Raw genomic sequence first — 20,524 nt, forward strand, 5'->3', positions numbered from 1 at the left:
TAATGTCTTAAGCACTCTGCTCTCGTCATACTACCAACATGTTTCCAGCAGTGTTTCAGTGGATGTGGTTAGGCGTTCACCTAGCAATTGATGGAATGTGCCAGCGGTGGTTCAAATCCTGCAATGTTCAAATATTTTTGCATCCATATAATTTTTGAATACACAAACACAGGCCCACGTTTGCCACATTCAAACAGTAGAATGACGCTGTTATTCATCTTGTGCCCTGTGCATACTCCGCTGATTAGGTACTGAATGTGCTGTAATCTCTGCTGTCATTCGGCAGGTTTTCCATGGAGGAATACGTTAACATACTCCTCATTTACAGGGAAGCAAAACAAAACACGTGCAAGGCATTACGCCTGTACCAGGAACGGTATCCCAACAGTCGACACCCGGGTGCTACGACATTCCGCCGTGTTGAAAGACACCTAAGGACACAGATATGATTTCCAACCACCCACCAGTCTGCAATAGGCCCGTTACATCGAGTGAAACAGAAGAGGCCGTTCTGGAGCCAGCTCGTAATAATCCACACATCAGTATAACAGCGACTGCACAATAGGTGAACACAAACCAGCCATCTGTCTGGCGTATACTGCATGAACATAAATTTCACCCATACCATCTTGAGCTACACCAAGAGCTCCATGGACGGGATTTTGAAGTTCAAATGGAGTTCTGTCAGTGGCTATTAGGCAGGTTGGACAAAGATGCAGCATTCGTATCACATATCTTGTTCTCGGACAAATCACGCTTCCACAACAATGGGAACGTCAATTGCCACAACATGCACTATTGGAGTCCGGACAATCCTCACTGGGTGCGACAGGCGGGGACATTTGAAGAACGTCATTTACACTCAAGCGCCGGAAAACCCAACTCATCACGAACAGCTGCTGAGCAATTACACCTGGAAAGTTTCAGCGTGCAAGACGATCTATTATACTGCGTGTGGTACGTATTAAACAAATATTTTAAAAATTTGTAATCTTCGCCCCGGACTCGAACCTTCTACCTGACATGCAAGCCTGCTCCACCATGCCTTTACCAATTACACTACAGTTACGTACAGACACTGGGCAGCTTATAGCAAGTATTGGGTTTACTGCGGACACAATATCAATTTAGTGTTTTGCCAGCATGTCAGGTTCATATGATCTAGAAGCCACATGCATGTCTTCCAGTGCTTAATACGAGCATAACATTACGGCGTCCTATCATGGCGAGGCAGTAAATACCAAGATATCCAGTTGTATTGTCTGAGCATACCGGCAGGACAGATGTTTCCAGGATGGAATGAATATTGTGGGTTGCATAAAAATCTCCTGATTAGAAACTGTATACCGCCACCTCTCCTACCCTGCTGGCCAAGATTCTGACTGTGAAAATATAGACCTCACTGGGCAAGCTAACAGCAAATACAAACTACAGTTTAAAAAAAAAAAAAAAAGTACCCATCTCATTATAAGAGGAAGGACAAATAAACTGCATCAAACTATGTGTCAAATAGGAGCTCCAGGATGGACTTCTTGAGACACACCTTAATTTGTATTCCTGTCAGTGTCTGTTGCCTCCCCTTGGTTTTTTCTCCTCTTTTGTTTTTCCGAAGTCCTTGATATTCTCGACCCTGCCATCTGTAAAAACAAGATGGAATGCAATATAAAAGACATTATCACATAATTAATAATCCATTAATATTCCATGATTCAGTTTCTCCCTCACAATGAAAAATGTAGGATTTTGTAAGTTGCTTTCATGCTGGCAATTAAAATCCTCTATGTATTCAAATACAGAAGATACTATAAAAGATCAGAACCATGAAGTTTATATCCTATGATCTTTGACTTAGGATGACATACAGTAGCTGTAAATGCAGCACTCTCTAGATGCAGTGCAAAAAGTATGTTGCATAATGACTCCTGAAAGTGAATGGCAATCAAAGAATTCTAGACACTAGGAAAATGAAGATTCGTGATCTGAAGGAGTTAATCCGTTGTTGTTTTTTTATTGATCATCATCAACCAAATGAAACAAGTAATAGAAAGGAACAAACAAGTGAAAAATCAAATCATATTTACAAGGACAAGAACATGAACTTCTGTTACTTTAAGTGTAAGACAGGGGCAGCTGTACCTAACTTTGCCATGATAAATAAATTATCATCTATCTACCTATCCATCTATCTATCATAGGACAAACACAATGACAAGACAACATTGGGAGAAGGAGCAACAGCAAAGAAGACAAAGATAAAAATGAAAACACAAAAGAGCAAGGACAATCTTCACATCTTTAAAAACCAGCACCTTCAAACAGATAGGTTCTATTTTCACCAATTCCAATTCCTCTGCATCTATTTCTTCTCAGCCTCTGACAAGCTCATTTTTTCTTCCCAGTTTCATCAGTAGGGCAGGCTTTAACACTTATTGAGGGGTCATCTCGACAGTTCTTCAGTCTTGATGAAGTAAGGGTGGGACAATAAGATCGAGAAGAATTGGGACTGAAGAGGAGATCCTATTCACTTGAAGATATCAGTGTGTGAAGATGTGAAGACTGCCAATTTCTACTTTCCTCTAACTCCTTCATCTAATTTTAATGTGTCACTGTATTTGTCCTATTATGTGTATCTGTTCATGTTCCTGTCTTTCTACATACCAGAATATCCTAAAAGAAACAGTTTATTCTAAACTTACTGTAATTCAAGAAAAGAAGTCAGGCTGACAGAATGCTGGTGTTACTCAAGAAGAATGCAGTTTTCCATACTAAATCTAGGCAATGTTTTTTCCATATCTATGCCATCATGAGTTGAAGATACAGACACTTGTTTAGCGATCACATAACACAATAGCAACTGCTCTATCTAGAAAACAAAACTTGAAGGACTTGTGGGGTTGGAGTCCTAGGGGCTGCATCTAAAAACTCTATCTGCTAAATCTAAACTAGGAATTAGGAATGGAGATTTTGAAACTTTAAGGAAGTACTTGGGCTAAAAATAATGGAGAAAGTCATAGACAAAAGACTGAGGGATATAATAGAAACACAGTTACAGGAAGAACAATATGGCTTTAGACCGAATAGACCAACAATAGACTTGATATTTACAGTGCGAAAATGATAATGGACAAACATCTGGAAAGGAACAAGGAAATCATCTTTGTATTTTTGGGTTGGGAAAAAGCTTATGATACAGTTAAGAGATAACATGCATGGGAATGCCTACTGAAAAGGAATCTACCAAAAATACTAATTAACAAGATAAAAATATTGTATCATGAGAGTAAACACAGTGTACAAGTGGAAAGTGGTGACTCTGAAACATTTTATACAAAAAAGGCCTCAAGCAAGGAAGTGCCCTGTCGCCATTATTGTTTATTATAATGATGGATGAAATCATAAAACGTGTAAAACAGAGTACCAGCAGTGATGAAGTGAATGTTTTGGTATTTCCAAATGATGTAGTGATTTGGGGAAGGGAGAAAAGGAAGTACAAAGGAGGCTGGACATTTGGAACAGAAATCTGAAGAAGTCTGGAATGGTAATTAGTTAAAAGAAAACTGTAGGCATGCACTGTGGAAAAGAGAAGCCAAGTGAACATAGATGGAGAACAGTTAGAGAATGTAGAACAGTTTACATATCTGGGTAGCATTATTAATGGAAGTAATGAAATGAAAAATGAAATTAATAACAAACTAAGTAAAGGTACAACATTTTATCATCAAGTCAGAGAGCTTTTATGGGATGACAAAGTACTCAAGAGAACAAAATGAACATTATATAAACAGTATTTCATACCGACTGTAACATACAGATTAGAAACACTGGTAACCAATAAGAGACAAAATAGTAAGATCCAAGCAGTAGAAATGAAATTGTTAAGAACATTGGTTAAAAGACAGGAAGAGATAGAATTCAAAATATTAAAATCAGAGAAGAGCTAAATATAGAACCATTAATACAGAAGATACATTAAGCAAGACTGAGATGGTTCGGACTGTAAAAAGAATGGGAAAGGAACGGGTAGCACGAAGGGAATTGGAAAGAGAAGTTAAGGGAGAGAGACCAGTTGGAAGACCGAGAAGAAGGTGGATGGATCAGATCTGGTAGGACATCAGAGAAGCTGGATTGGATGTGGCGGAAGTAATGGAGCAGGAAAAGTGGAAGTACAGAGACGAGTGGAGGAGGCTTGTTAACCATACCTGGGTGACTGGAGTGGGACATTGATGATCATGATGATGAAGGAAGTACTTACATATCCAATCAGTCAGAATCTAGATTTCATATTTTGGTCTTTCTTGTATTAAAGGCAGTTATGCAACCCTAACAGCACAGCCAACTTGCTCGGTAGTTATGGTATGAAAGAAATATTAATTCAGGGGTATTCTACTCAATTTTCCATTTATTAAAATATAGAAAAATCATTACTACAAATCAAATTAACTGATAAGCTGATTTTTTCAAAGTTGATATCTGCTGAGGAGAAGACAGAAAGATAAGTTGTTAATATAAAGATCCAAATAGAGCATACTGTATTTGAATTAGCTGATAGCTAAAATATGTCTGTGACTGATCTAAAATGTTGAAATAAAATTGCAGAATACGAATGAAGTCCTGTGGTGTCTCTGACTTTTGCTATCAGTTTTAAGAAACACTGGAAGTACTGGAATTGTGTTATAAAAAGGAGTTACTTAATATGCCTATGTATCTATCAACACATCTCAAACATTTAAGTATACAATTCCAGGATTCAACCCTGCAACTTAAGAGTACTGGAGGTGGATATCTAACCAACTATGCTATGTAGCCGTTAATGCAGAGTGCACTCCAGTAAGAAAACAAAGGGAATGTCTGGACTGTCTGAAACTGACTTACCCAAAGCTCCAGTCGTATTCCACACCATTTTACAATCAGCCTGTTCTAGAAGTTGTTTTGCTAACTGCAACCTAGTTAATCCAGTACCAAGAACTGGTACCTTCAGTGGTAATAATGCCACCTAGATTGACATAAAATAGAGATATTTAAATTCTATACAATTCTCAGTTTGTATCCAATACAATTGGCAATAAAAATATCTACAATATTTCAAATACTTTTACTATCTTTCTGTCAAAGCTGTACAAGATAAAGACAATCATATCTATAGTTGAAGCAAAATCATACTGCCTCTACAGGACTAGGGAAAGCAGAGCGGAAGGGAAAAGAAGTCAAGGATGTATTCAAACTTCAGCTAAAGTTGAAGTCATAATTTGTGCATGGGTTAATGCTTTACTGCCGGTCTTTCAAGGCCTAAATACCCTCTGAGACTTAACCAATTAGATGTGTAGGCATTCACTACTTTATCTCAGATTCAGCATTGGCCACAGTCATTAGATTTGCACTGAACAATGCAGGGATGGGATACATTATTCTGGGACTTTTCCATTAATTTTAATTCTATCTCAACTTCATAACTTAAGTGGAAGGCCAGTGATTAAGTCACCTGGTTGCCAAGCTCTTGCCTATTTTCACTATAAGATCCACAAATGAAATACATACAAGCTGGCCAAAGCAGTGCAGTACATTTAAACAAAACCTACTGCATCAATTACATCCAAGTTAAAATCTTATAATTCAAAGCAAAGCAAATAAGTTTATAGTTTTATGCAACTGCTGAAGAGTCCCATGTTAGGAAGCTCCTTGAAGCTGCTTTAGCCGAAACTGCTAGTCAAGAGGATGAACAATCGATACTGCTTATGCTACTAGGCTCCGGAATATAATGAGCTAATGAGTACACATAAATCCATAAAAATCTAGATCATACCTTTCATTTGCATGCAACCATAAAACGAGATTGGTGACTTCGGCCTGTTGGACCATGTATGCTCTTAGTGACCTCAGTGTGTGAAACCAAAAAGACTTCCACCGACCTGTACGGTTATCATTCAAACTTTTGCAGTGGTGAGTATACTCGAGAATGAAACAATTACAGGTTACAGTAGGTGTAAAGAGGAAGGGAGAAGGAAAGGGGAGAATTGTAGAAGACAGGTGGTCAAATGTTCTAAGGGGAAGGAGACTGCAGGCTAAGGGCTCTTTTCAGGATCAGAATTCAGGACAAGTGCCTGTGAGAAATTGGTACGAGTCACTCCAGGTAGAACAACAGAGAAAAGATGAGGAAAAGGGAACTGCTGCTGAGATGTGTGGAAATAGGAGGAAGGGAAAAGGTAGGAAAGGGAAATGTAGAGTAGAGGATAGGAAAAGACAGGTGGAACAGGGTCATGGGAAGAAGAAAAGGGAGGAGGAAGTAGCTTCTGCAGCTGACAGGAAAGATAGGACTGACCAGGAGAGGAGGAGATCAAATGAGGTGAGTAGGGTTGAGGCTCTGGTCATAGGGGATTCCATCGTTAGACCTGTGGGGAAAGTGTGTGGAGGAAAGGGAGCCAGGGTAGAGTGTTATCCAGAAATTAGGTTGAGGCAGATGTTGAGGAAAGTAGAAGAAGAGGAGGGGAAGGAGAAGGTGGTAGTGTTTCACATTGGTACCAACAACGTAAGGCAAGCTGGTATAAGTACCAACATAGTTGGGGATGTGTGAGATCTGGTAAATGCAGCACGGGTGCAGTTTAAGGAAGCAGAGATTGTTATCACTGGAATACTGTGTAGGAGGGATCCTGACTGGAGGATGATTGGGGATTTCAATGAAACTATGGAGTGGGTATGTGGGAAACTGGGAGTGAAATTTCTAGATCATAATGGGTGGGTAGGAGATAGGGATCTGCGCTCAGATGGCCTTCACTTAAACCGCAGTGGTATGTATAAGTTAGGAAACTTGTTTGGAAGGGTAATAGGGAGGTACAGTCAGGGAAACGGGGTGGTCTAGGGAGCGGTGATAAGGGTACACAGATCTGTAAGTCAAGTAGGGATGACATAAAAATGTTAGTGCTGAACTGTAGAAGTATTGTAAAGAAAGAAATAGAATTAAGTAATTTAATAGAAATATACTTACCAGATATTGTAATGGGAGTTGAATCATGGCTGAGAAATGATATAATGGGTGCAGAAATTTTCTCATGGAACTGGACTGTGTATCGTAGAGAGAGGATAGGAATGGTGGGAGGAGGAATATTCATTGTGGTGAAAGAAGGATTTATAAGCTACAAAAAAGTTAAAGATGACAAACATGAAATTCTAGGTGTAAGGCCCATTTCTAAAGATAATAGGCAACTTGATATCTTTGGAGTGTACAGACCAGGAAAGGGTAGCGCTGACATGGATTCAGAATTATTTGATAAGAAGATAATCAGCTATGTGGGAAATGACATGGAAAGGAATGTGATTGTAGCGGTAGATCTGAATTTACCAGATGTCAATTGGGAAGATAATGCGAACGACAGGAAGCATGATCAACAAATGGCAAATAAGCTAATATGAAAAGGACAGCTGATTCAGAAAGTGATGGAACCAACTAGAGGGAAAAATATCCTGGATATGGTGCTTGTAAAACCAGATGAGCTCTATAGAGAAACCAAAGTAATAGATGGTATTAGTAACCATGAAGCTGTTTTTGTTGTAGTTAAAAATAATAATAATGTTATTTGCTTTACGTCCCACTAACTACTTTTACGGTCTTCGGAGACGCCGAGGTGCTGGAATTTAGTCCCGCAGGAGTTCTTTAACATGCCAGTAAATCTACCGACACGAGGCTGTCGTATTTGAGCACCTTCAAATACCACCGGACTGAGCCAGGATCAAACCTGCCAAGTTGGGGTTAGAAGGCCAGCGCCTTAACCGTCTGAGGAAGGTCTTAAAAGTAGGACTATTAGGCAGTACAATATGGCTGATAAAGCAGGCAAGAGGCAGTTTTTAAAAAGTAACTATGATCGGTGGAAAACAGTACATAAAAATGTAAACAGACTCTGGGATGGGTTTAAAGCAATTGTTTAGGAATGTGAAAACAGGTTTGTACCTTTAAAGGTGGTAAAAGAATGGTAAAGATCCACCTTATTATAATAGAGAAATAAAGAGACTAAGAAGGAGGTGCAAGTTGGAAAGAAATAGAGCTAGAAATGGCTGTGGAAGTAAGGAGAAATTGAAGGAACTTACTAAGAAATTGAATCTACCAAAGAAGACAGCTAAGGATAACATGATGGCAAGCATAATTGGCAGTCATACAAATTGTAGTGAAAAATGGAAGAAACTGTCGCAGGTATAACATGAGATACTAAGAGATGAATACGGCAACAGCAATGACAGTGATTCTGCAAATGTAAATTTAAGTTGATAAGATAAGGAAGATTAAAAGTGTTTCAAGTAGTTGTAGTTCCAAATGTTGCAACTAATCATGTAGTGGTTCCTATTCCAAGGATATGCCCACGGGAGAATAACAAATTCTGCAAGAGGTACAGTATGCGCAAATATTAGAACTAATCAGCCTGAAACCATTTCAATTTCCATATACTACGAGAAGTATGAGACTGATGGCATTGTTTGGGAAGTCTCTCCCCTGCAGACCAGGTACAGATGTGAAAGAATGACGAAGAAATTAGAATGTTCTCTGACAAAAAGATTGTGCGAAAAAGGAACATTTCCCAGAATAGTCCAGACAGAGCTTTCTGTGTAATGATAACTGAGAATGTCTAATAACTTGTGAAGAAATGCACAGAAGATAAGGGTCATTTGAAATTAGGAGTTATGACATGGTCAACCTCAATGGAAGAACTAAAATACTGTAATGGTTATAGAGTCCGCCATGCCAACTCACTACGCGCCGGGGGCGTCACCCATCGCCCCACCCCCCTTACGCTCGAGCGCGCCAATCCTGAGCAACACTTGGTGCTAGGCCGGCCTTCACGCCTCCATGCGCGGCCCCACAGCAGAGGACGACGGAATTTACTCAACTATTAATCTGGAGTCTTCTATCTCGCGAGGTTCCTGGATACATCTAGCATCCGGACTGTTCTGGAAGGCCCAGAGCAGGTATATAAGGAGAGGAGTAACTTGGAGTGACAGTCAGTGAGAGTTAGACGGAGTTAGTGAGTAAGAGTGAGTAAGAGCGAGATTGAGTTCGCTGGAGCGCAGTCAGTGATGGCCTGGGAGAGTGCAGCCTGATAAATTATCTGCCTGTTGGAGCCGAGGACTCGTTCCTGTTCCCCTGACGTCGTGTGTGTGTGCGCGTCCCTTGTGGCTGGCTGCTGGAGAAGAACCTTGGGTGTTCTGGAGCGGCGAAGAAGGGAACACTGTGTGACGACGTGTGTAGACTGCGAACGGGGTTCGACGGATTGAGTGAACAGCGGATACTATCCCGACCTGCGAGACTGACGTGTAGGCTGTGGACCTTGACAGCGCTAGCGAGTGTGACTGAGTGGCTGAGTGAGTGTAGTGTACATAAACGATGACTCTGTGTGTATGTGTCATTGTAGATGGGACATGAGAAACTAAGAGAGAGAGCGCGAATCGTGTAAGGGTGTAACTGTGTGCTTGTGCAACTTGTAATCTCGGCTATCGTCTGTGTGTGTGTAGATCCGTAATTGTAGTGCTTAGTTAATAAATCTTAGAAACAGGAAGCTACCAGGTTCTGTACTCATTTATTCATTTATTTACCCTGGCAACACGTTACAATATTTTCTGTGCTGTGCTGTACTGTATGCTCATAGGGCATACGAAACAAGATCAATGTCAAGAATAGATCTATGGTATTATGGGTCCACCATTCTTTTCAGAAAAGATGACTTTTTTTTTTTTTTAACAGAACTCGTGAAATACCTAGATGTGATGTAAGACCAACATGCAAGCAATGTTTGTATGCTGACAAGTTCTCTCTTGCACCACAAATATGGGATCCATTCATAGAGAACTGCACTGCTTAGGACCAATATGTAACAGTTAACAAAGTCTGGCTCAGAACAAGACAACCTCCCTCCACCCTTTCTCTGAGTAACAATACCCATGTGTCACATAATAAAACCTTGATTACAATGCTACTAATAATTCTACCGTCTGAACAGACTGAAGGACACCCAACCCCTGTATATTTGGCAATTCTGTCTTCCACTGTACTGCAGTGTACCCTGTCATAAAACAGGGAAGGGGTCCGCAGTTCTTGGAAAGAGCCAGACATTACGACTGTTTCCATCCAAATGCAGATGCCCATTTCAATAAATTACTAGCAAGGTTTGCAGTCCCTGGAAAGAGCCAGACATTACGCCTGTTTCCATCCAAATCCAGATGCCCATTTTGCAATAAATGCTAGTGGCTTTACGTCGCACCGACATAGACAGGTCTTATGGCGACGATAAGACAGGAAAGGCCTAAGAGTTGGAAGGAAGCGGCCGTGGCCTGGTGTGAAAATGGGAAACCACGGAAAACCATCTTCAGGGCTGCCGTCAGTGGGATTCGAACCCACTAACTCCCGGATGCAAGCTCACAGCTGCGCACCCCTAACCGCACGGCCAACTTGCCCGGTGCAATAAATGACCTGCAAGCCCAATAAAATTTTGGCTTGCAGTTGATTTAAAAACCAAGCCTGTCTGTAATGGTTTCTGTTAAAATGGAAGAGACAACACACATCCTGTTAACACGTTCACTGCGTATTAGCAGAGCGTGACATACCCGCCAACCTGAGCAAAATATTTGTGTGGGACTCTTTAAAAAGTTGTAATTATCAAAGTTTTGTACATTGGTAGGACGAGTTCTATCGAACTCGTGGACTTATCCCACTCACGCGCCTGGAGCGTGACCCGCACGGTGGTTGAAATCGAGAAGTAATATTGGTCACCAGACGGATCACACGCCACGCGCATTCATAGATTACTGTGCATTATTTACCGCGGATAGCAAACAAATGCATAAAGGATGTTACAGACATAAATATAGTCATATTTACACTTCTTTATTACAGAATTTGACAAACAAAAATGAAATACTTTGGCTAATTGGGTACGTCTCATAATGTTGAAGGAACCACATTGTTGGCCATCAGAAAAAAATATAAATAAAATGATAACATAAGCATCACGACGCAGTCAAAAATGATTACTGCACGTTCTTTCAAGTTACTTATAAATGTGATGAGGAATAAATGACAATTAGAAGTTCTTTCATGTTATACACATATATGATGCAAGAATAAATGACAATTACAAGTTCAGAACATATTGCAGTAGTGGAATTTATTTATTTCAAAAGCGGAACCACTTGTAATTCTCCTGAAGAATTAATAAACAGAAAGTGCATTGTCTTAGCTCGCATTGAAGTGGTCTTGCTGCTCAAAGATCCCATAAATGAATGATGACGTATGACGACAACTCTGGAGAGGAAATACGCAGGAAACGGAATACGCATGCGCAAATATGGCTACGGATGAATCTGCTAGTAGACTGGACTTACACGATGTGCAGGATGACAATTAGAGCCTTTCTTACCAGGCGGGAAACCTGTGATTTACATTTCCTAGCAACTGTCCCATGACACGCTAGGCGCGTGCTCCGCATCTGCTTATAAAGCAGCGTCACGCGCCCAGTGCGTGATCCGCATTGAACGTGTTAATGAGTCGAGAGAGAATCTAGTTCTCTGGTTGCTGCCTCCCTTCTGAGGAAAGGCTTAACTGTAACAGATAAATTTTTTCAAAAATTCTGAAGGAAATAAAAAAAGAAACCTTTAGTAGGAACTATGAATCATAGAATGTGAAAAGTATTAGCTTCAGCAAAATGAAGCTTAGAAGACACTCTAATAGGAGATATAATATAACAATCACAGAAATGATCCTTAAATTGAGTAAATAAAAGGTGTTCTCAAATGGCAAGAATAATGGTTCCCCGGATGACCACAACAGTTATACGTAACTCAAAGAAAGACCAAGAAACAGAACATATACACTTATAGTCACAGAAATCAATTGTCGAAAATATGAAAGTTTTGTGGAAAGAAGCAAGAAACAATTAAGTATAACTATTCTGAATGCAACAGAATGTTTAAAATTAGGGACAGCAGATATCTCCACTTTTGATGATGACTATATCCTGAAAACAGTAAACCTGTATTATCAAGGACTGATCAATTCTCTTAAGTACAAAGGAGATCAACATGCAACAACAGGTATTGCAAATAATGGAAGCTTAGGAAGTTATTTATCGTATGGCTTTTCGTGCTGGGGTATCCCAGGACGTGTTCGGCTTGCCTGATGCAGGTCTTTCTATTTTACATCCATGGGCAAACTGCGCCTCTGGATGTGGGATGGTTATGATGATGATGATGATGATGATGATGATGATGATGATGATGATGATGATGAATGAGAGAGGGTGAGGGTGAGACCCGGTGTTTGCACATAGCCTACTCCTGTCGAATAACACCAATGGGGTCTGCTCAAGACCTAACATCCCCATCCGACAGACGAATCACCATCAACAGTGTCATATGCCCTCACTCTATATGGAATTGAATCCAGGCTTTTGGCACAAAATCTAGTGATTTGAAATCATGTATCACCACCTCTTCTACCCTGTCAGCTAACATTCTGATAATGAAAATGTTTTCTCCGAATGGGACTCAAACCAGTTAACGACAGTGTCACCTCTAGTTTTAATCATCACTCTCAAAATGGTAAGTCTTGTCACATTTAAATTTAAAACTTAGACAGAGGATGGTCAAATGCTATATATGGCCAGCCTTGCTATATGGTGTGGAAACATGGACTCTCAAGAACATATCAGTGAAACGCTTGGAAGCCTTTGAAATGTGGATCCACCGTAGGATGCTCAGGATTTCGTGGGTTGCACGACTAACGAACCAAGAAGTACTCAGAAGGGCAAGAGCAAGTCGGGAACTCGTTCAAACAATAAAATTCCGGAAGATCTCTTACCTTGGCCACATCCTTAGAAATGACCGTTACCTCATCTTACAGCGGATTGTACAAGGCAAAATACAGGGTCGAAGAGGTGTCGGGAGGAGGCGAACATCATGGCTTGGAAACATCAAAGAATGGACTGGAATTCACAGTGTTGAAAGACTTTTCCACCTAGCAAGAGATCGTTCTGCATTCGCCACAGTGATCGCCAACGTCACGGGGACCTGATACGGCACTATGAAGAAGATAGGAATTTCATTCTCCCGCATTCTTCAATGGAGAGTTATAGAATGTGATTACCTCAGATCACTAACTTCAAATGTTCTCAGTTGTGGTTCTAATGTCCTAACTCAATTTTCCTCATTACTGATGAATCATTATCTCATGACAATTTTCAAGTGAACTATGGTTTTTCATCTGAGCCAATCCTCTGTTAGTCTGAGTGAGATCTGATGAGGTTTCCCAGTGAACTGTTTGATTTAGTCCAACCATCTTTACGGTGCTCTACTTTTGAATAACTGTCCATTAACTTTTCCTTGAACTATCAGTTTTTTATGGGTAGAACCATCTTGTTGTACCAAATGACCAAAGTACTGCAGAATGCTATGTTGACAAATCAACAAGAGCTTGTCACAAATTCTAAGTTTCCTCAAATGTCAATTGGAATTAACTATCAGTTTGATATTTATAAGCCAACTTTCGTGCAAAAATATTTGTAAGATGTCAATATTAACAGGGCAAAATTTATCTGAATCTTTTTCATTGAAACCAATGAAAATTATAATACTCAAAGTCGCTTAATTATTAAAGTATCCTAACTTTAATTAAATTTCTTGTGAAAATTACTCCAATACTTTTCAGATAGTTGAAATTATGCAACTGTTTTTACATGGAATCTAAACCACAGGGACGTGACTTTTCATGTTAAAAATACCACGTGCATTGGCCAGGATTCAAATTGCAGCTATGTTAGTGACAATACCATTCAGCAATCACACCCCATGTGGCAAAAGCACCAACTAATCTAAAATGTTATTTTCATACTTTCATAACTGATTACTTACAGCAAACTGAATAGTAGGATGTTAAACTGTTACACTGTTGGAGATGCAATACATGATTTCTGGGACTAACACCAATCATCCTGAATATATAAATTCAGGCAAACCTAACCAAACCCTAGACCCAACAACTACAGTTACAAATATGATTATAGATCTCACAAAGACAAAGCTTACAGGTTATTCACTCTCCACATTTGTATGAACAAGCAACTGCTGACCAAAGCTGGTAATACTAATCAACAAAGTAAACAAAAGCTACTTTACTAATTGATCGCAAATTTACCTCACTACTCCACAAATTTGGTCCATGCACAATAAATCTACATGAAAATAAAAATGGTCATGCCAATTATAACTTTCAAACACTGAAAAAATGTGTGCATACCTTATGTTTAGAACTGTCAATAAGTTTGGTGGCTAGTAGAGAAGCATTACTGCGTATGGCCTCTGGACTCTATGGAAAGATGTGTCATATAATATTCTTTCTTTAAATCAAAATAAACAAGAAATAATTTAAATAGTGCTAAGCTGTTACTACTGTAAATGAAATTCAATCCAAATTACCTCAAGACTTTTCATATACATGACATGTCATATTACAGTGCAAAACAAATAATTGGTTGAAGGAACGTTGCAGAGGAAAATACATGAGTAAGGGTTTTCTAAACATCCGACAACAATTTATTTTTACAATTTGCTTAACGGTACACCAACACAGATAGGTCTTATGGTGACAAGGGGATAGGTAAAGGCTATGAATGGGAAGTAAGTGACCATAGCCTTAATTAAGGTACAGCCTGGCGTGAAAATGGGAAATCATGGAAAACATCTTCAGGGCTGCCAACAGTGGGGTTTGAACCCAATATCTTCCAAATTCAAGCTCACAGCAGCACAACACTAACTGCATGGCCAAACTGCTCAGTCTGACAAGAATTGTCTTATCTCCCAAAGGCACTGCCAGTAACTTAAATCTTACCAAAATAACTTTTTGAAGTATAAATTTATTCAAAAATGCACTTTGGTTCCAAAAATTTTCATTTGTTGAACCATAAGGAGTTTATCCACCACGCATTCCTAGTAGTATCCACATATACTGTTTTAGTTAACAAATACGTTTCTGCTGGATATCACAAGTTATTTAGGTAATTATGATGTAATATGTATTAAGACGCATCAAAACGAACTATGTGCAAAATTTCATTTTTTTCATTTTTGTCAACCCTTTGAATGGTCTTTAAGGATTAAAAAATGGCCTCATCAGACGTGGCTTTTGGTATTCTACTATGATATTATTTACCTGTATTTCAGTATCCAATATTTTAAGGATAATTGGCAGCAGTGTTTTAAAAAGACAAGACTAATGGTTCAATACGTATATGCCCATTAAACTGTATTCTGTAGTCTATGCTATGTTGGATGAAAATCTCTTTAATGTTTGATGGGTACCTATACATAACGGTCCGGATTAGAAAAAAAAAGATAAAAATATTTTCCATTAAAAAACTGAAATACAGTAGTTTCATGCAAAACTTTAAATTAAATGTGAATTTGAAGTAAATATGTTGTTTTAGTTCATAAAACTACTTACACTGTTTTGCTGCAGTAGGAGTTGAACTCTGAACTATTAATTTCATGACCAGATGAAACTGCTTTTAAAATTATTCCAAAATGAGTTATTAACTCACAGTCTACCCCTGTTATTTTGGAAACTACCTGAGGATTTTTTAAACCTTCGGGTAGTGTTGCCATCATTGGTGTTTCCATATCTACGCTTCGGAATATCAACTGGAAGACCTAATTTAGTTCTGAATGAGTCTTGTACTATTTCTTTCTTTTGAATAAGTCTTGATTAAAATCTTTCACACTCACTTTCCACTTCTTAAAATCCAGTCAGTATGAAATATGCAGGAGACATTCGAGAAAGGATGTGAGCATGCAGAACCGAAAATCCACATTCAATCTGTAAATTGCCGACGGGCTTTTGTGCCACTTTTTGTAGATTGTTCATTTCTGAAAATTTCACTCCACAAATATAGCACTTCATGATTGCATATATTTCCATCTATCATTGATAGTATTAAAAAATACTCCATTTTGGTGTTATTTGTAATCAAATTACTATGTAAATTCTCATTTTGATCATTTACATAATATCTTTCTACCTGGGTAATTTCTAATGCTTCATGAACCCACTACATTTGAATAGGCCTGCAGAATCATGTAGATGAGGTTCTTGGATTTTTCCATGCAATAAGTCCTGTTTTATTGAAAAACAAAGAGCAGAAGCCCCACAGATGACATAAATAAGCTCTGACCACTCTTTCCTGCTTCTCACCAGGTTTGTTTATATCGGAAATGGCTGCTGTGCATGCGCCAAACTCAAGTCTCAAGGCCTGACAAGAAACACCGGTTCCATCCACGGTGATCCTTGTGAACTAAGGCGCTGATGTGAAGTTTCAAACTGGTAGTGCAATTGAATTTTAGTTACACTTTTACTGTAAGTACTGCATAATTAACAGTTAAATAATGAACACGCATCTTTTTCAGTCGCATATCACAACTAATGTTTGTAGCTTAGTATAGAATCTGTTACTCGAGCCATACATAAAAGCTGCCGCGACTTTTCACGAGATGCAGGTAGTACAATGTAATTAAAAGAAATAAGTTTCATAATGATAGATCCATATTGAACTGTGATTACAATAGAGTAAAATAAAATATTATTATTATTGGTCCACCTTTTCAATACAAAATGAAAATTACATAGGGACTAGTTTCGACCTAGTAGTAGTAGTAGTAGTAGTAGTATTTATTCATTCATCATGTCGTTTACATATTTACAGGACTCTGTTTTATATATACATAACTCTTCTAATAACATTATTACTTGAGAAATATTAATCTTATAACTAAACCACATATATAACAGAAGTAGTAGGACATATTATCAACATATTAATACTTAAAATAAATTGAACTACTAACTATCTCTTGCACACATTAAATAAATTATTATTATTATTATTATTATTATTATTATTATTATTATTATTATTATTATTATACAAAATCACACCAACCTCATCAGAGTCGAGTAGATATCAGTAAAATACCACGTAAGGTGAAACCTTGTGTGTGGTAATTTAGAATATTAATTACATAGTGAGAAATATATTTTAAATGATGCCTGAAATACGAGTATGGGTATGAGTGAATGACGGATATGATCAACAGCACATGGTGGAGCATTGAATAGAAATTGGATATGGTGACGTGATATTCTCATTTAGTTATTTCTTCCATAACAGTTTTATTATCCCTGACAAAGGATTTAAGACACTTCTGACTCATTTTCTGACCTAATAAAGTAGTTTGTAAAGAACCGGGAAGGACATTAAAGAATTTTGGAATGAAGTACAAGAAATTGCGCTTTGTTATGCTAAGTTTGGGTTTGTATAACATACAGCGGTGGTTCATCTTGCTGCGTGTTGAATATTCATGTTTAATGTTCTCAATTATATTTTTGTTTTTGTTAATATATTTGTATATTTCAAGGGCATAGAGCTGTTTTACATTAATAGGTCATCATCAGCCTGAAGTAAATTAAAGCGTAAATATCGAAGAAAAACATAAACAATGTAAACACAAGTACAGTCTTTTTAAAGGTACATACCATGTGGGAATTTGAGTAGAGATATATTAAAAATAATAACTCTTCCAATTGACAAAGCACTGAGCGGAAGTTATGTAAAGTTCGGTGCGCCGTATATTATAAAAGACCACTGTGCACTAAATGATGTAATAAAGAAGAAGAGTAGGTTGAATGCTGGCTTCTTCTTAGCTGTTGTATATTCGAAGAAGATTACGTCGTATTTTGTAAGGTATTGAAAGACGTCAAAATACATGGATGTTGGAAAGGCTCTTCATTTTTTGGAACAAGGCAATTGTTGCGCGAGGAGGCTTAGGAAACCAGAGAAGCGCTATATTATGTTAAAAAATAGAGATCCTTAAAAAAGTTCCGTGCGTCGTATAAATTGTGGAAATGGAAATCGAAAAAACTTGGTTCTTAAGCGATAATGTTGTTCATTCAGAGATCAATTGAAAATAAAGAATCGTAGCATTGTCTTCTCAAGATGTTTATAAAGTAGAATTAATAGACGATGCGAAGTATGATACTAGGAGAAAGCTCTTCTGCTTCTAGAATCTTGAAGGACGATGGATGTTTCACGAGGTGGAATAACATATATGGAGTTAAATAAAGGTGGATATAAATTCGCAGTTCAAAGCGGACCATAAATTTGATTCTGAATAAAAACAGTAAGATTTTTTTTTTTTTTTAGCTGAAGAGAGAAACGGAGGTAGGTAAGAATCAAAGGAAAATTTTTGAGGAGGTGAAGGAAGGAAAATAAAGGTATGAGTTTTTTTTTTTTAGCTGAAGAGAGAAACGGAGGTAGGTAAGGATCAAAGGAAAATTTTTGAGGAGGTGAAGGAAGGAAAATAAAGGTATGAGATTTTTTTTTTTTTTTTAGCTGAAGAGAGAAACGGAGGTAGGTAAGGATCAAAGGAAAATTTTAGAGGAGGTGAAGGAAGGAAAATAAAGGTATGAGGTTTTTTGTTTTTTTAGCTGAAGAGAGAAACGGAGGTAGGTAAGGATCAAAGGAAATTTTTTTTTGAGGAGGTGAAGGAAGGAAAATAAAGGTAGAGATTAATTTTTTTTTTTCCTTCCTTCACCTCCTCAAAAAAAATTTCCTTTGATCCTTACCTACCTCCGTTTCTCTCTTCAGCTAAAAAAAACAAAAAACCTCATACCTTTATTTTCCTTCCTTCACCTCCTCTAAAATTTTCCTTTGATCCTTACCTACCTCCGTTTCTCTCTTCAGCTAAATAAAAAAAAAAAAAATCTCATACCTTTATTTTCCTTCCTTCACCTCCTCAAAAATTTTCCTTTGATCCTTACCTACCTCCGTTTCTCTCTTCAGCTAATAAAAAAAAAAAAAACTCATACCTTTATTTTCCTTCCTTCACCTCCTCAAAAATTTTCCTTTGATTCTTACCTACCTCCGTTTCTCTCTTCAGCTAAAAAAAAAAAAAAAAAAAAAATCTTACTGTTTTTATTCAGAATCAAATTTATGGTCCGCATTGAACTGCGAATTTATATCCACCTTTATTTAACTCCATATATGTTATTCCACCTCGTGAAACATCCATCGTCCTTCAAGATTCTAGAAGCAGAAGAGCTTTCTCCTAGTATCATACTTCGCATCGTCTATTAATTCTACTTTATAAACATCTTGAGAAGACAATGCTACGATTCTTTATTTTCAATTGATCTCTGAATGAACAACATTATCGCTTAAGAACCAAGTTTTTTCGATTTCCATTTCCACAATTTATACGACGCACGGAACTTTTTTAAGGATCTCTATTTTTTAACATAATATAGCGCTTCTCTGGTTTCCTAAGCCTCCTCGCGCAACAATTGCCTTGTTCCAAAAAATGAAGAGCCTTTCCAACATCCATGTATTTTGACGTCTTTCAATACCTTACAAAATACGACGTAATCTTCTTCGAATATACAACAGCTAAGAAGAAGCCAGCATTCAACCTACTCTTCTTCTTTATTACATCATTTAGTGCACAGTGGTCTTTTATAATATACGGCGCACCGAACTTTACATAACTTCCGCTCAGTGCTTTGTCAATTGGAAGAGTTATTATTTTTAATATATATCTACTCAAATTCCCACATGGTATGTACCTTTAAAAAGACTGTACTTGTGTTTACATTGTTTATGTTTTTCTTCGATATTTACGCTTTAATTTACTTCAGGCTGATGATGACCTATTACTAGGTCGAAACTAGTCCCTATGTAATTTTCATTTTGTATTGAAAAGGTGGACCAATAATAATAATATTTTATTTTACTCTATTGTAGTACAATGTAAGGTAAAGTTCTTATCACTCTCATCTTGTAACATTGATAAAATTCTGGAGGAAGTGTGGTCCAGCAAGTCTTGTATTTTCACTTCACTTTTGTTTTCTTTCATTATTACATTTTGGGGGTAAGTAGCCTTTTTAGCATTCAGCATTTAGCATAATGGCTAGGGTATAAGTCACGGTTGTATTTATTAGCTTATCATCTCAGTTACACATGCTGGTGTTAAGACAACTTTGTTTTAACAAAGAATGATAAAAGGTTTTTCCACTGACATTTTTGTAGACTGTTTGCCCCCTTTCTCCATACATTACATCAAGTATTCTTTTGTCCCTTGTTGGTGTAGTCGTGGTGACTTCTTTTAACAGTTTGGCTGATGAATAGTCTCTTTCCGTCCTTTAATTCATAGCAGTCACATAGGCAAGCTCTGATGAAGTAGCGCTCTCCCTTAGGTCTTTAATTTTGCTTCTTTTGCTTCTCTCCATTAGCTCTTCAAATTCTTTTCAAGGACGACCTCAATCTTCTAATTTTGAGGAGCCTGGCATGTTCGGAATTGAAATAAAAATTGTTTTCAAATAGTCTGAATATTTCTTCAAAAAAGCACTTTCTAAGGAGTGACACTTTCTCCACCAGGAAAAATAAGGCAGAAGAAAAAAGTTTCTTATATTATTATACACTGTTTTCAACACTCTTGTCAACATTTAATT

At 37.8% G+C, this 20,524-nt stretch overlaps 1 protein-coding gene across 24 annotated transcripts in view; it reads right to left on the minus strand.

Moving 5' to 3' along the window:
• LOC136878868 (uncharacterized) overlaps positions 1 to 20,524 on the minus strand; it is a 135,584-nt gene that overhangs the window by 10,666 nt on the left and 104,394 nt on the right. For 18 of the 24 annotated variants that reach the window (XM_068228797.1, XM_068228791.1, XM_068228793.1 and 15 more), the window contains 3 exons: positions 14,267 to 14,335; positions 4,873 to 4,993; positions 1,544 to 1,637 (listed from right to left, as the gene is read on the minus strand). In XM_068228797.1, coding sequence (XP_068084898.1) covers positions 1,561 to 1,637; positions 4,873 to 4,993; positions 14,267 to 14,335 — 267 coding nt within the window. In that variant the 3' untranslated portion in view covers positions 1,544 to 1,560. The remainder of the gene's footprint in view (positions 1 to 1,543; positions 1,638 to 4,872; positions 4,994 to 14,266; positions 14,336 to 20,524) is intronic. The other 6 variants (XM_068228808.1, XM_068228807.1, XM_068228810.1 and 3 more) reach the window with 4 other exon arrangements.

Source organism: Anabrus simplex, chromosome 8, assembly GCF_040414725.1.
Source record: "Anabrus simplex isolate iqAnaSimp1 chromosome 8, ASM4041472v1, whole genome shotgun sequence".
NCBI lineage: Eukaryota > Metazoa > Arthropoda > Insecta > Orthoptera > Tettigoniidae > Anabrus > Anabrus simplex.